Source organism: Mustela putorius, unplaced genomic scaffold, assembly GCF_011764305.1.
Source record: "Mustela putorius furo isolate JIRA1106 unplaced genomic scaffold, ASM1176430v1.1 tig00000166_pilon_pilon_pilon, whole genome shotgun sequence".
Taxonomy (NCBI): domain Eukaryota; kingdom Metazoa; phylum Chordata; class Mammalia; order Carnivora; family Mustelidae; genus Mustela; species Mustela putorius.
Genome location: NW_025421301.1, coordinates 4,991,101 through 5,008,504, shown reverse-complemented (window position 1 = coordinate 5,008,504; position 17,404 = coordinate 4,991,101). Strand labels below are relative to the sequence as shown.

At 43.8% G+C, this 17,404-nt stretch overlaps 1 protein-coding gene across 1 annotated transcript in view; it reads left to right on the top strand.

The window, feature by feature from the left end:
• Positions 1-17,404, top strand: part of MRAP2 (melanocortin 2 receptor accessory protein 2) — a 48,522-nt gene that overhangs the window by 13,451 nt on the left and 17,667 nt on the right. Inside the window, exon 2 of the mRNA XM_004773591.3 lies at positions 8,893-9,026. Coding sequence (XP_004773648.1) covers positions 8,900-9,026 — 127 coding nt within the window. The 5' untranslated portion in view covers positions 8,893-8,899. The remainder of the gene's footprint in view (positions 1-8,892; positions 9,027-17,404) is intronic.

The following is a 17,404-nucleotide window of genomic DNA, read 5'->3' as shown; positions in this document are numbered from 1 at the left end:
ACTTGTGGCGGGCCGGGGTGGGGGGGAAGCTGCTCTACGGCCGTTGGTAGCTGCTGCACCACTTTACATACCCACCAGCGACACACGAGGGTGCCAGTTTCTCTACATCCTTGCTAACACTTATTTTCGGGTTTTGTTTTTGTTTTTGCTTTTTTTTTTTTTTTTACATAACAGCCATCCTAGGTGTGAAGCGATATCCCATGGTGAAGCCCTGCATTTGGATAGTTGGTTTTTTGACTCGAATCCAGTACTTTTAAACATACTTCTTCTGAAGGCTCTGGAATAGAGCAAAGATAAATAGACAGTATCGGGGACCCAGCAAACCTTACGGTGATAGAGTGGTCAACTTGGGATTCCACAGCTATGCTCAATAGGCCTAGAATTTCTTGATGTCCAGACCCAGGAAAGCAAGGTGTAGAAAGAGGTGGGAGTTAATGCCTTTCTGGGGTGGAGACCCCAACCTGCCACGGGAGTGGCCTCACTTTGCGGCTGCCATAGGGCATCTGTGTTGGGATATAGGACAAATATCATGGCATCCTGTAGTGGGGTAGAGGAGTAGAGCCCTGTTTTATTACATGACATAACTCCTTTGCCCTAATTCCACAGTCATCAATTAATCTTTGGATCTTAAGGTTTGCTTCCCAGATCACGGGACGCATGTGCTCTGCTCTGGTCTCCTTAGCCATTTATCTCTTATTGTAATTCACCAAATTGATGCTGTGGTTGAAAATCATTCTCCTACACTTGGTCAGGGTGACCCAGTTCATTGCCTTTCTTGCCCTTGGAGTACCGTGAAAACCCAACTTCCTAAATCTTCAGAGCTGGGACTGAGGTGTGGTTGCCCGGGGCAGCGTGCCTGCCTTCCCTATGCCTGCCTCTTAGCCATGTCTCAGCTCTCTTTTCGGAAAATCTTTTTCAGATGGAGGCTTCCCAGCTTCTTCCTGGGGTGTTTTTTCCCCTCTGTGTGGGTGTGATGTTCTTCTCCCTGCCCGACTGAAGTTTCTATCAGAATGGGAGAACTCTGTTCTCAAGATCAGGGTGGGGTAACAGAAGGAAAGAAGAGAATTCTGTGGCTTCTCCACAGAATAAGAAACTAAATCAGCAAGTATTTATTGCATTTCTGCTATGAACCAAGCCTCATGTGGGTTGCTGGAAATATAGCGGTGAGCAAAGCAGAAGGAGGCCATGCTGTGTTGGTGCTTACGGAAAGGACCAGAGAAGGACTCAGAAGGAAGAGACAGCCCCAAAGGATGGGTTTGTGCAGTCCTAGCATTGCCTGTACTATGATGTGATGCAAGGATCTGTTACCATCTCCAAAGACATCTCCGAAGGGCTCCGGGATAGTCATTATGTCCCAGCATCGAGTAGTTCATGCAGTAAGCATTTGCTGGACTGAACAGAGTCAGGAAATGCTAACTTTAAGAATTACTTTCTAGTCTTTTGACTACTCTGTGGCTGCCCAGGGCATAAGTGGAGGACGTAGATTTGGGAGTCCAGACAACTGTCCTCTTTGAAGCACCAGCTGCTGGGAGAAGGATACCCACTTGCCAATTAAGCATCTCTCCATTTCAGATGTTAACTGAATATTTATCTGTACAGACTATTAAGTCCCGTTTCTGGCTTCGGAAGTTGTTCTTTTATTGGCATTGATTCTGATTTTAAGACCAGTGTAGTCTTCAGGCTTGGCAACACTTGTGGTTCTGTTTTGCTTCTGGAAACAAGTTGCTGCTGTGCGGCAGGGATGTGGGGATAGAGAGGAAGAAGATGCATCTGAAATTTCTCTGCCAGCTGTCACTTGCCACATTTTTGAGATCTGCTGGGTAACTGCATACTTTCTAGGAAGTACCCAGGAACAGCGTAAAACTTGATAGCGTAGAGAAATGGGGGAGTCTGTCCGTTTGAGAGGGGAAGAGGCGTGTGTGTGTGTGTGTGTGTGTGTGTGTGTGTGTGTGTAAGTGATATCTCTAGGCTAAACTGAGAGGCCAGAGATGCAGACTTCAAAAGTAAGATTCATGCTTAAGTCACAAGATAGTAGTTAGGAGGAAAAGACTTCCAAGTCCCAGAAGCAAGACCTCTTCAATTGGAAGAGATAAAAATCCACACTCCGTGAAAGAAATTGCTGACTTCAAATGGGTTCACAGAAAAGGAATCTGCAAACATGAGACTTAATATAACAAGTACAAGAAGACAGTGATTCACACAGAATATATAAAAAGGAAAAGTACACTGGAGGGGAAATGTCTGCATTTTTTTAAGCACTGCCCTGGGAGGAGACCGCAGGGGCTCTGATTTTAGAAGATAGAGTGTAATTCCTTGCTGGGATGTTGCCTTATGGAAATGCTTCAGGAATACCCAGGGGCTCTGGTCTGTCATGACCTGACTGATAGCTTGCAGACTTTCCTCTGATCTCTGGGTGGCCCTACCCCACTGAGATGTGGGTAGGCTGAGTGCGTCATTATTCTTCACCTGGGGGGCCTGGTCACAACTCTGTGCAATGAGGGAACTAAGCTTCTAAAGCTGCAATTCAGAACTTCTCATCTTGGGCTCCTTGGCCGCTAGAATGTCGCCTAGCCAGGCTTTACGTTTGGTTTCTCAAATGCCTTTGCTTGGAGAGAGAAAGGGTGATGGGTTACAAGAGTGATTTCTCTTGGGGGCGCCTGGGTGGCTCAGAGGGTTAAAGCCTCTGCCTTCGGCTGGGGTCCTGATCTCAGGGTCCTGGGATTGAGCTTCGGGCTCTCTGCTCAGTGGGGAGCCTGCTTCCCTTCCTCTCTCTCTGCCTGCCTCTCTGCCTACTTGTGATCTCTGTCTGTCAAATAAATAAATAAAATCTTTTAAAAAAAGAAAAAGAGTGATTTCTCTGGGTTTTTCTGGGGACAGTTGTTCCTAGGAATAGGAGAAAGAAAGAGATAAGTACATGTAACTGATGAGAACCTTATGGCCCAGTCCAGAACAGAGATTCGTGTGCTGGCTAGTATGCCCACAACTGGAATTTGGGGACTAAGGGGTATGAAGATAGTGTGTGATGCGGAATTTTGATCTCAAAACTGAATGGGTCATTCAGTCTTCCTCTGTACCTACAGGTTACTATGGGGCTTTGGATCAGTGACCTTGGCCCCCAGCTTCTCGGAATGCTTTTCTGGCTGGGTTGTCAGCTGTGTGTATGCATGTGTGTGCGTGTATTCATTTTTTAGGGTTTATAGGTATCTTTAAGGCTCTCTCCTTAATGTTCTAGTCCGAACATTGACCGAATTGGTGGTCACTGGGAAAGCATATTTGCTGATGTTTACACCTTAGTATGGAAATCGAGGTCCAACTTCAAGGAAATAACACCCTGGGCACGTGTACGCATCATGGCCCTCAAAAAATGGCCACGAAGAGCCTTTATTCACTCCAGAGAAGGGTCCGTGACCACATGCGTCTTCCCAGTTTGAAGGAGGTAGAGAGAATGGCTTGACGCGTCTGTAGGAAGAACAGAGTGTGCCCAGGAGTGGTGTGGGAAGCTGGGTAGGAGGAAGAAAGATCGGGTGATTGGAAGGAATGAGTGTTGGGAATGTATCCGGGAGAAGCGGGACATTTACACAGCCTTAAGACATGTCTGGGGCTGCTAACCCTGCGTTCTCACTGTGGGTTTGAGGTCTTCTTCCCTTCTCCAATCCTAGAGATTGGCCTCAACTGCCACATGCGTACCTGAAGAAGGTACACTTCCTTTCCTCGTGTGGTTTTTGAGGTTCAGTTGTGCTTTTTCATTATTGTGGCTGTTGGGAAGAGTGCTCTCAGCGGTTCCAAAGAACAGTTAGCTCCGGGAAGCTTGCTTATGATGCATTTCCCCTGGAAGAGGTAGTTTTTCATGATGCTGATATTACGATGAAGTCTGACATTGAGGAGATTTGGGGAGGGATGCTGAGGAGTGGCAGAAGCACAGAAGGCAGCCGCTTGGCTGAGCGTTGCATTTCCTGTTTGCTGTGTTCAGGAGAGAGCAGCTGTCTGCTCTCGGCCTCCCCAGTGAGTAAGCCCTGTGGTGCCAGACTGCCTCCTCCACAACAGGGCGTTATACCCCGACATGGGTCCCTCACTGTCGTGCAAATACCAGACTCTGGGGGCTGTTGCCCAGATGTGCTGGCATTTCCCACCACAGTGAAACAGTGCCAGCTTCTGTCTGCAAAGCTAAGACAAGCAACTTGAGCCTTCATACAGGAGGCATAATACAAAATCCGGCCAGACAACAGCCTTCTGTTTATTTCCTGTCCTGGTGTATGCGGTGGCCCAAGCTAATCTGTTTGAGACTTGGATGAGAAACATTGCCCCATGGGCTTTTTCAAGCTAGAGGAGAGACGGGAGCGAGAGGGGAGGCCAGAGATGCCGGTTCCCCCAATCTATCTTTGGGATTCGTGAACCTAGATGAAATAGAGAAAATAACCCCCCGAGCTTACCCCCCTGTTTTCTAAAGGCAGCCAAAATGATGGCCGCTCAGGCAGAGGTTGTCTAACATTTCATTCAGCTTCCCTGGAGAACCTCTGCTAGTCTGGCTCTGTTCTTCACTCCCTCTCGTGTCCAGGCATCTGCCAGCACTTTACTCCTCTCTTATTAAAGGACCGACTTTCCACTTTTAAGATCTCTGCACATGTGACTTGCATGACCCTTTGCTCTCTAGCTGTTGCTAGATAGTACATGTAGATGAATAGGAATGGTGTAAGGGAGAATAAAAGAAATAATGGGTGAGGGGCCGAGGCTTCTTTCCTTCCTTCCTTCCTCCTTCCTTTTCTTTCTTTCTTTCTTTCTTTCTTTCTTTCTTTCTTTCTTTCTTTCTTTCTTTTTTTTCTTTTAAGATTTTATTTACTTATTTGTCAGAGAGAGCACACAAGCAGGGGAGCAGCAGGCAGAGGGAGAAACAGTCTCCTTGCTGAGCAGGGAACCCGATGTGGGGCTTGTTCCCAAGACCCTGGAATAATGACCTGAGCCAAAGGCAGACACTTAACAACGGAGTCCCCCAGGCTCCCCAGGGGTTGAGATTTCTTGATCTCTGATGTTTTGTATAGACATCATCTGTCTACTAGATCCTGGCCAGCCTTATGAGGGTGGCCGTGATGCTTCTTTTGACCTAAGAGAGTCGCAGGGAGACGTGCTGGGCTGGGCAGATGGGCCTGGGCAGCCACAGGTGGCGATGACCGTTAGGTACAGATGTGAACAACTGACACAGAGATCGGAAAAGACTCCCATCTTTATTTCCTTCGGTGTTTTATGTCCCTTTTGCCATTTTTCTGTTACCTCTTTCGATACCAGAGGAAGTCTAGTGCCTCCCTCTGCTCTGTTTATTGCATTGGCTGTAATACCTGATTTCCAATAAAAATGAGATGATCAAACCAGACTTACTATTTTCCTTAAAAACAGGAGAGATTATTACCATATTTTTGACTTGATGGAACAGCGCGAGTTTTGTGATGTACGTATTTCTCACTAAAACTTTTAAAGCATCTAAATAAATGCCCCAGGAGTTCCCCCCCCCCCACAGGTATATTCATTGTCACATAGATCTCAATGACCCCACATGGTGAATTTGATAGGAACCGGCTGACAGGGGAGTTGGTGATGCTTGAAGAAGAGGCCTTGGCTTTTCTATCCCAGACTAGCATGTCTTACCTTAGAGTAATAGAGCTGGTTGCTATGTGTTGGTCTTAACTGGGTCCTGGCTACCCATACTTCATGTAACAGCACATTTAATCTTTACGGCAACTCATGAAATAGGTACTGTTATCCTCTTCATTTTCCTGATAGGAAAATTGAAGCTTAGATCTTTTTTCCCCCCCGCCATTGCCCTAAAGGAGGGTTGGCAAACTTTTTCTATAAAATACCAGAAAGTAAATATTTTAGGCTTTTGGGCCATAATACCTCTTTTGCTACTATTCAACTCTGCACTTGTAATGCTAGAGAAGCCATAAAAAAATACAAAAACAAAGGTGGCTGTGTTCCAATAAAACTTTACTTATGGGGGCGCCTGGGTGTCTCAGCTGGTTGAATGTCTGCCTTCGGGCTCAGGCCATGATCCCCGGGTCCTGGAATCGAGCCCAGAACTGCTCGGTGGGGAGCCTGCTTCTCCTTCCTTTCCCTGCTCATGCTCTCTCTTGCTATCTCTGTCGCTATTTCTACCTTTCTTTCAAACAAATTAGAAAAAATAAAATAAAACCTTTATTTATGGACTCCAATATTTGAATTTCATATAATTTTCTTATGTCACAAAATATTTAAAAATTATTTTCCAGGAATGCCTGGATGGCTCTGACAGTTAAGCAACCAACTCTTGATTTCAGCTCAGGTCATGATCTCAGGGTTGGGAGATTGAGTCCCACGTCAGACTCTGTGCTGTTTGTGGTGCCTGCTTAGGGTTCTCCCTCTCTCTCTCTGTACCTCCCATCCACTCCTCTCCACACTCTCTCTCTCTCAAAAAGAAATTGTTTTCCAACCATGAAAAAATATAGAAACATTCTTCACTTGGAGGCTGTATAAAAACAGGTGGTGGGCCAGATTTGCCAGCTCTGGTATAGATAAGAGTAAGTCGAAAAGAAGAACGGGTTAGGATGGGCTGGTAGGAGGCACACTCTTGCCAAAGGGAAGAGCATGTGTGCAGGGAACACAGAGCATGAAGTCTCCGAGGAACTGCTGGAAATGCAAGCACAGTTTGGTAGGATACAAGGTGGGATAAAAGGAGACAGCAAGACCCAAGTCGTGACCTTGTGGGACATTTCAAAGATTTTGGGCTTTATCTCTAGAGCAGTGGGAAGACATTAAAAATATTAAGCAAAGGAATGACAGGGGAAATTAAGACAAAACAAAACAAACAAACAAACAAAAACATTGGCTGATAGGTGAAGAGTGGATTACAATTGGTCAGTGAGAGTAGAAGCAGAAAAACCAGTTAAGCAGCTCAAGAAGGGGGCCAGGTGGGCAGTGATGGTGTCTACTAAGGACTGTAGCCAGAACCATTTCCTGGCACCATATTGAATGGAGGTAGAGCAATATGAAGACCCTGGTCTTCCAGTTTCAGATCTAGTGCGTTGCTTGCATGGTGTGAAATTCTTAGCCTTTTCAAATGGACATTGTGTTTATCTGAATCTACCATTTATCTCTGAACCCTATAGCTGAAGAGCTACTCTTTGCTCACACACAATTCTTTCCTTCTGGAGGAAGTGCTCATAAATGAGGATCGTGTTTCTTAGGTTTGAGTTATTAATTTTCATTTCCTGAGGAAATTTATTTCATCGAGGGAAATAATCTCTTGTTCAAATAATAAAAAGACCAAAGATAATACTGTGGTCCTGGTTTTATGTTACTTTTGTGTTGGTGTTAGAAAGGTCACTGAATACTTCCTTGAAGGTCAGCTTTTCTTAAAATTTGTGTAGCTTTCTTTTCCAAATGAGAAATGATACATTCTTCTCTACCTTTGAAGGAATGATTTGTCTGCCTGGGCACTCACAGTAACACTCCAGTTTTTTTTTCTTTTCTTTTTTAGGATTTTATTTATTTATTTGACAGAGAGAGAGACAACATTGAGAGAGGGAACACAGCAGGGGAAGTGGGAGAGGGAGAAGCAGGCTTCCCACTGAGCAGGGAGCCTGATGTGGGGCTCAATCCCAGGACTCTGGGATCATGACCTGAGCCGAAGGCAGATGCTTACCAACTGAGCCACCCAGGCACCCCAACACTCCAGTTCTGATATTAGCCTATATCTCTGGATCAGAGCACACTATCCTTTGAACAATATGACACTGAAGGGCTAGAGTCTGTTTCTGTGGGGTCCAGGATTGGGGATTACGGAAGAAAGGAAAGAAAGGGAAAGATGAGACTCACAGAGGGGTGATGGTGATTTTGCCTCAACTTCTCTAGGGGTTGTGCCCTAGAGGCAGCAGTGGGTGATACTGACCCAAGGTGGGTGGAAGAAGGGGAACTTCAGAAAACTCTTAGGGGTGAGACACAGTGGTTATGACTTCTCAGTGAATCCTGGTGTTAGCTGATCTGCCATTCAAAATTTTCCCTATAGTACTGCTATTTGTTACTTTGTATTCTTTCTCAAATATAAAGCAAGATCTGTAGGGTCTGTGTTTGTATATCAAGTGTCGTCTTCCATCCCATAATGTGAAGTGTCTTGCACACAGTTGATGCCCAATATTGAATATTGGATCTGTTACTTTGTCACCTTTGGTCTACGTGCTACACAGTGAAACCACTTGTCTCAAAGAAGTCAGAATTTTAAAATCTAAAATCATCACCACGGAGACTCTTGGGTCATCCTCAGAATAGGTCCAATTTTAGGGATAAGCAGTAGCCAAGATTTGGGCTTCCACGGAGGATGTTCTCCCATTATGGGACTTCTGTTGACCACTTCTCTTTTGGCCACCCCATTTCATTAGCCTTTGGATGCTTGTCTTTGTTTTTGCACAGCAGATGCTCCATACATGTATGCAGAGAAAATTCATCTCTGGTACTGATTTTATTTATTCTCTGTAGCCTCTGCGTATTCATGCAGGTATAAGTGGTGGGGCTGAAGTTGCAAGCTCAGAGACTTTGATACATTCTCTCCCTTCTCCCCTTCCTTCATTTATCAGTTATTGAAAGTTCGTTCTGTGCCAGGCATTGGGTTAAGTGCTGGGGGATGGCAACAAAAAAGACATGGTGTATGACTTCAAAAACATTTCAGTCTAGCGGAGAGGTAAAAGGAAACAATGGCCACTTGGTGTGAAGTAGAGGCAGCCATTGTGGACCTCTCTCCACCCTAGTGGATGGGACCTCCCTGGTGCATTTGCCTTCTGAACTTCTGAATGTGGTCAAAAGCAGGTAGCGGATCTGGGGGGTTGAGGATGAATTAACAGGTTCTACACTTCCTTTTCTCCATTTGTGCAGGGAAGAGATGTCTGGCCAGAGATTAATTTCTAACAGAACATCCCAGCAATCTGCACCTAATTCTGATTACACCTGGGAATATGAATATTATGAGATTGGACCAGTTTCTTTTGAAGGACTGAAGGCTCATAAATGTAAGTCTTATACAATTCCCCATTGTAAATGTAATGTATTTGTCTTAACCTGTGAAATCCCCTCATGATTAATTTTCCTGAAGATTCTATCTTTTTACACAACTCTATTCTGTATCCCACAAGTCCCAGAAAACACCCCCTTCTTCACATAGGCTGATTGCTCAGCGATAGCATTGCATGAGTGACAAAGAACTTGAAAGATTCCCTTACTGGGGAACCCTGAATCAATGTCATTTTCAATTGAGATTCTTTTTAAGGTAGTAATGATTCCAGCTCTCCCAAACTGTGTGAACATTTGGACCATCAAAAATATGTACAAAAGTAAAGTCTGAAACTATTATTTAAAGAACCTTCTTTTGTAAAACATGGTCAACAGCATTCTTTCAGCCCTGCTGGGTTTCTTGGGGCTGTAGAAAGCAGTGCGTGTGCATTCATAATGATGGACTGAAATAGCCTGCAGCCATTCCTAATTTGGCGTGATAGGCATAAATTGTGCATTGTGTTATTGGAGTGACTAATAATCCAGCACAAAGCAAGGAAATACAATTCTGTGGAAGGTTACTGTCTAGCTCCAGTCATACCTGCACGCTGCTGGTCAGCACAAAGCGTCTGTTTTCCAGGAACTACTGCCCACTCGCAGGTTCTGTCATGGTTACCCCATAAATATTCCAGAGATGTTTGGCTGTTTCAGAATGAATCCATAGCACGATAAAAATTTAGGTTTTTAACCGGTTCAGTTAATGGAACACATTAGGAACTCTAAGGAAGATTGGAAATGGAGACGCAAATATGGCAACAGAATTGCCTTTCTTCTTTTAGTATTTTCTGGGTGCTGCCAGTCTGAGCTGTCTTGGTGTTCGTGATCCTTTACATTCATCTGCTGCTCCCTTGCGAGGAAGGCTTTCTAATTTTTTTCCAGCTTTTTTGAGGTGTAATTTACAATATTGTAATATATCTAAAGAGTACAAAGTCATTATTTGATAAATACATACATTGTGAATGGATTCCCTCCATCAAGTTAATTGAAACACTCATCACCTCAGATATTTCCCTTTATTTTTTGGTGAGAACATTTCAGTTCTGCTCTGTTGCAAATTTCAGTTATACCCTACACATTGTCAAAGATACTGACCGTGTTATATGTTACATCCTCAGACCTTATTCCTCTTATAACTGAAAGTTTGTATCCTTTTACCAACCTCTCCCTGTTTCCCCCACCCTCAGCCCCCTGAGAACCCCTTTTCTACTCTTTGTTTCTATGAGTTTGAATTTTTGGGGGGATCCCCATATATGTGATACCATGCAGTATTTGTCTTCTCCATTTGGCTTATTTCACATAGCATAATGCCCCCCAGGTTCATCCATGTTATCATAAATGACAAGATTTCCTTCGTCTTCAAGGCTGACTAATATTCGTGTGTATGTGTGCATCAATATAAGCGATGGACACTTAGGTTGTTTCCATACCTCAGCTATTGTGAATAATAGTACAGTAAATGTGGGAGTATAGATACCTCTTCAAGATAATGGTTTTGTTTCCTTTGAATATAGATCCATAAATGAGAATGCTAGATCATAGGTAGTTCTGTTTCTACTTTTTTGAGGAAACTCCATACTATTTATCATAGTGGCTGTACCAGTTTACATTTCCACCAACAGTGTCCCATGGTTTCCTTTTCTCCACATCCTCACCAACACTGTTTATCTCTTGTCTTTTTTGATATTAGACATCCAAATAGGCATGAGGTGGAAGCTCATTGAGGTTTTGATTTGCATTTCCCTGTTGATTAGTGATGCTGAGTACCTCTTCATGTGCCTGTGGCCATTTGGATGTCTTTGGAAAATATCTATTCTAGTCCTTTGCCACTTTTTAATTGGGTTGCTTTTTGGTATTGAATTGTATGGGTTCTTTCTATTTTTAGATATTAACCCCTTATCAGATATGTGCTTTGCAAATATTTATTACCATTCCATAGGTTCCATTTTCCTTTTGTTGGTGCTTTCCTTTGCTGTGCAGTAACTTTTTGGTCTGATGTAGTCCCACTTATTTATTTTCTTTCCATTGCCTTTGCTTTTGGTATCAAATACAAAAAAATCATTGTGAAGACCGATGTCAAGGAGCTTGCCCCGTATGTTTATGACCATTATTTTGAGCTCTCTATCAGGTAAATTGCTTATTTCTATTTCATTAAGATCTGTTTTTGGAGATTTATCTTCTTCCTAAGCTTGAAATGTATTTCTCTATTTCTTCAATTTTCTTGACTCTCTGTGCTAGTTTCTGTGCATTGAAGAAAACAGCTACCACTCCGAGTTTTGAGTGGTCTTGTGTAGGAGATCAACCTTGTCAATCAGCCTACCCTGGGCTCCTAGTTGCCTCTTGAAGTTTTATGATTGCCAAAACCAATTTCTTTGTTTTTAGTGGCTCCTAGTAGTTGAGGGTGTGTCAAGACCTGCCTTTGTCCCCAAGGGAAAGATTGTGGTCAGCACCTACCCAGATGAAGGCTGATTAGAAGCCCATAGGATAGGCAGCAGCTGGAAAAGTATGTAATTAAATCCCTCCCCAGGAGAAACTAGGAGATAGAAGTTTTAAAGCAAGGGCACAGGGGTCCAAGAGCACCTGGCTCTGGGGGTCCTAAACAGACCAGGTTTGGCCACTTACAGCTGACAAAATCCATAGGCAGAGAGACGAGTCCTGGAGGAACAAGAAAGGAATTTATTTCAGTAAGGCCAACACTGGAAAGACAGCAGACTAGTGTCTCAGACTCTCTTCAAAGTGCCAAAGATACTTCCAGGTTTATATAAAGAAAATGTTGGACAAAGGTGGGCAGGAAAGGTCAGGTTGGTCATTGTCTTGGAGTCAGTCAAGGGCAGGGTCTTGCTAGCTCAGGGCAGTCATTATGGGTAGTTTCCATTCCCATCAGGGGACCTTTTGCTCTGGGATCTTTTGCCTGATGAAAGAAATAAATAAGCTGGAAAGAAGAACTTAATCAATTAGAAAGTTTGAGGTCAAAATGGAGGTAGTGGAAATCCTCTTCCAGTTTTTGCCCGTTTCCTCTCTTTTCAGCCAAGTAGATAGCTGGGCAAGTCCGCCTGCTTGTTAAGAATGGCTTTTTTGTTCCCTGCAGTCCTGTAGGACTCCTGAATGTAAGCACCGTTGGTATCAGAGCCAGGAGACTGGGGACCTGTCCCTTGGGCTGTAGCCACAGAAGCTAGAGTGTCAGACATGTGTATAAGCTCTCTCTAGGGAGATGCCGGTGACTTGGTTTTATGATTAGAATAGGCTGCAGGGAGAAGGCAGGGTGGGTGGGCAGCTTCCCTGGGAGACTGCTGGCAGCCGCTGGCTGGGTGCTAAATCCGAGGCCCCGCCCTGAGGCCTCATCCTTTAAAGCAGGCAGAGAAACTCCTGTCCAGGAAAGAATGGGAAGTGGGCAGTTTTGTCTACTACCTCTGCAGTGAGCCTTGGGGGGATAGCTGTGGTGGGGGCTCCCCTGCCTGTCCTTGAATTACTGCTGCTTTGCTTGCTGTGTAGTCTTTAGGTTCTCATGCACCTCAGCCCTTTTGACTTTCAGAGCTAGGCCTCTTAGCAGCGTAAAAGGCCTAGCTCTGAAAGTCAAAAGGGCTCTGTCTTCTGCAGTGAGGATCTTAAAACTGGGGCTCCAGAGGTGCTGTCCAAACCATTTCCTTCTTAGGGAGAAGCTGGAAGTTGGGGGTTTCCTTCCAACTGTATGTTGCTATGTTGGGGGTAGGGGTTATGGCAAGAGTGTGTCTCAGACCTTCCTACCCATTTTCACGTGGGTGTTTTCCTCTTTTGCCAGAGGTGTCGGAGGGGACTTAGCTAGTTTCTGGATATCTTTCAGAGGGAATTCCTCCATATGCAGCTGTATATTCAATGTGTTTGTGAAAGGAGGCAAACTCAGGAGCCTCCTAAGTCTTCATCCTGGTCAAGTCCCATTCCAGCTCAATTAAGTGATCGAGACTTTGTCCCCCATTCTCCTGCGGCAGGAAGGCTTTGCCTATGGGTCCCCGGGGCCTGGAAGCCACTGGTGGCTAGTGGCTGCGGCAGAGTCTCTAGTGGGCCAATTAGAGGGCAGTGGTACTGTTAGGAATTAGTTGGACAGTTGGATAGTCAGGGCCAGGGTCCCCAACAATGAAATGAAAATATGGAGGTGGGGCAGCTAATATAGAACAGCACTGACATCCTGTTTTGCAGCTTAAGCAGGACCCCACTAGCATTCTGCTTTGCAGCCATTGCAGAAATGACTTCTGCAAAACGTCCTCAAATAAGGCAGGTAACCACAAAACGTTTGTCAGTATCACTGGCAAGGGGCGGTTAATAAAGAAGACCCCAGATGTGAGGAAAAAAAAAGAAAAAAAAGACCATCAGCACGTAGAATTTAGCCTAATAGACTTTAGCACGTGGATGGATACAGGACCCAAGCCCTGATTGGCACCACTCAGCACACCTTGATTGCTTTAAATAGTTCCGGAAAAGAGCTCATAAAACCCCCTAAACTTAGAAACTCCAAGGGCAACACTCTTGCCACCCCTCTACCCCAACCCTGGAGCTTTATAACATTGCTCAGTAAACTTTGCTTTACTGCTGGCCACTCTTCATCGGGTCTACCTCTTCATTCTTTGTGGGGGCATGACCAAGAAGGAGGGGCAGCGCTAAAGGCAGAGAAAATCCTACAATACTCTGGCTGGTTCCCAAGTCCTCGTCTCCACCAGTGAACCTGCAAAGGGCTTCAGAGTTACTCCCTTACCAGATCAAGGGATTTCTATATTTATTCCTTAAAAAGTCATTAACTAAATCATATATCCTTAATCCCTGAAGAGAGCAGTAATAATTAAATGCTTTCACTCCTTCATTTATTGATGTCTTCTCAGTATTTCTCTGTGGAAATTTTGAAAAGCGGATGAAATCCATGAGGATATGCTTCATTGATTATCTGTTGGAAGGCCGTTGCTGTCAGGGCATGAAATCATGCTCTTTCATTTACTTTAATTATTCAATCTTGTTTTTCTGGAGCAATCTTTAGGTAAAGACACTTGCTTTTTAAGAATTTTAGTACAAAGAATTTTAGTACAAAGCAAATTTTAGTACTGGGCAAATTGCCAAATATTTCCCTATAATTTGCACGTTTACAGGTTGGCAAACCAAATTTTTTCTGTCAGCGTGCTCCTATCTCTTTCCCTTAGTTTAAGAGACAAAGAAGACAGGCTTGCTGCTATTATTTTGGTTGGTATATCTCTAGAGATAATTGGAAATCTTTTTTTGAGCATATTACATTCTAGAGATGATTATAACTGGTAAGAATTCCTGCAAAATGTAGACAGAAGTATGACACATTACATATTTTCTTTACGTACTATACCATTAATAAGGAATGCTTTGTTAGTTTTAGCATTCACATCAGGAAAAAAACGGAATGCCTGGTTGAGTCCTTACTGTTTGGATGTAAAATAGAGGTCCTTAGCTTCTAGAACCTGATGATATACGAGGCACAGAAAAGAGAATAAGAAACAAACGAAAAACAACACAGACATACAGGAAAATAAAAAAAGAATAAGTCATCTATTATACTGTGTACTTTGGTATAGTCTCTTCCACTTGAAAATGCTCTGATTCTGGGGTGCCTGGGTGGCTCAGTCATTAAGGGTCTGCCTTTGGCTCAGGTCATGATCCCGGGGTCCTGGGATTGAGCCCTGCTCGGCCAGGAGCCTGCTTCTCCCTCTGCCACTCCCCCTGCTTATGTTCCCTCTCTAGCTGTATGTCTCTTTCTGTAAAATAAATAAAATCTTTAAAAGAAAAAAAATTTTTTAAATTAAGTTGTGATTCTGACCTTCAAGTGTGTCTCCTTGTATTACAGAGCAGAATTCAAAGCCAGTTAGGTGTAGATTTAGAAAAATAGAAGCCAGATATTTCAAGGGGAAGCATTTATTGAGGACAGGATAACAGTTGTCTTCATTTGCTTTACCTGAACAGATCATACTTTAGTTAGGTTCTTCTGCCTGCTGAAATGAAGAGTCCTGCCTTCAAAGGGTCTTTCATCTGAGAGGCAAGCTCTGGTGGTTATTGTGAATTCTCCTTTTGCTCTCAGTTTTTCATTTGGTATTAAACCTTATAATCCATCAGAAGTGGAAGTATAGCTGCATATATTTGGCACCAACAGAATGACCATCCACTCATTCACTCTTTCTTTCAGCAAGTATTTACCATGTACCCGTTATGTGCAGCACTCAATTAAGAACTGGAAATGCAGCAGCAAACAAAAGAGGCAAAAATACCTCAGCTTATAGATCTTGCTTCCTTGTGGGAGAGATAGACAATAAATAAGTCAAATAAACAAACCATGCCATATGGTCATAGGAAATAGAGGTAGGAAAAGGAGATGCGGAGTGCGGTGGTAAAGTTATACACAGGGTGGCCATGGAAGGACTTACCGAGAAGGAGGAATTTGAGAAAAGACCTGAAGGAAGTGAGAGGCCGAATTGGAAGGTATCTGGAGAATAGCATTCCAGAAAATGCTCCATAGCAAGAATGAGATGGATCATCCAAGAAACAATGAGGAGACCAGCATGGTACCGGGGGAGTCACTATGAGGCAGGATAGCAAGAGAAGAAGTCAGGCAATAGAGAAGAGGAAGAACGTTATAGAGCCTTTGAGGTCACTTTTTCTCTGAGATGTCATTTGGAGAAGAGGAATCGCATCTGGTTTAGGCTTCAATAAGACATCACTGCGGGTGGGGGAGGGAGGGAGATTGGAAGCAAACGATCAGTCAGAGGAGGCTATCGCAGTAGTTCAGTCAGCTGATGGCAGTGGCATGGCCATGGTGGGAGACAGTGGAGTGGCGAGGTACATACATTCTGGATAGTTCTAAAAGATAGATCTGATAGTCTTCATCAGTAGATTGGTCATAGGGCATAATAGAAATTGAAGAGCCAAGGAGGATTTGAAGATACGTGATCTACTTGGCGGCACGAATTGCAATGAACAGAGATGGGGGAAACTATGGGAGAAGCAGGGACATCAGGAGCTCAGCTTTGGACTTGTTAAATTGAGACCTGTCAGACATCCAATAGGACATGGCAGGAGAGATGAGTTGTGAAGGTGTGAATTTGAGAGTCACGGCATATAAATCATATTGAAAGTTAAGAGGCTAGATGAATGAGTATAGACAGAAAACTGAAGAGGTAGAAGAACTGAGCCCTGGCACATGCTAGCATTTTAAAGTTGGAGGTGTTAGAAGGAAAATAGCATAGGAGCCTAAATGGAATGTACAGGAAGGTAGGAAGAAAACAGGGCAATTGTGTTTCCTGGAAGTCAAATAAAGAAAGAGTTCAGGGATGAGGCTGTGTTAAATGCTGCTATTAGGTCAAGTAAGTTGAGGACTGTGACTTGACTGTTAGATTTACAACACAGAGGTTAATTGGCAATGATTTGAAAGCAGTCCTAGCAGAGTGTGTGCGAGTGAGAGGCTGATGGAATTGGTTGAAGAAAAAAAAAATGAGAGGAGAAGAACTGAAAACCATAGGTACAGACAGATCTCTCGAGAATTTTGCTATGAAGAAAAAGAGAAATAGGACATTTAGGAAGACCTTGACTAGGTGAGACAAGATGTTCTTAGAGAAGCAGAAGCAAAGCCTATAAGTCCATATGTGGACACATTTACATTTTAGCAGGACCATTAGCTGCTGTGTTGAGGAAAGACTGAAGGAGCACCCTCTTATTCTGAGCCATCAGTGGAGGTCATATCCCATGCTTTTTTTCATATGCCAACTTGCAGATAATGCCAGCCACACCCATGGACGAATTAGTAAGAAGCCAGGTCATCAAGACAAGAAGTAGAGCAGGAGCGTGCGAAGACTTAGAGTAAGACACATCATTGGAAGCGCAGTCAAAGCAAGCAAGTTCTGGAACAGCACTGTTGGCTCCTTGCCAGGAATTCAGACCACAAAATTGACCCTAATGCATTAGAAAGCAGAAGTGCTATGAGGACAGCTATGGCTCTCGTATCTGAATCCTCTCGTTCAGTTAGTATTAATCCTTGTTTTTCATACAGCCAGGAGATGGAAGGGTCACAGTTCATTCTTAGGAGGTAGAAAGGAGGGAACTGGGATTGGGTATTTGGCCCTAGTCTGACCCTAGAGTAGAAAAGATAATCATGGTGAAAGAGCATCCCACCAGTGAAAGCCACGCTGTTGTCAGCTTTCTTCTTTGTTTCATTCCATTCACCATCTAGAATTCCCCCTGACAATTTACTCTACCCCTTTATTATAATGATCTCTAAATAGTTCAGTTTCTAGACAGAACAGAAGTGGCCGCTGGGCTCTGTTAGAAACACCTTAGGAAAACTTCTCTTGCTTTCCTTAACCAG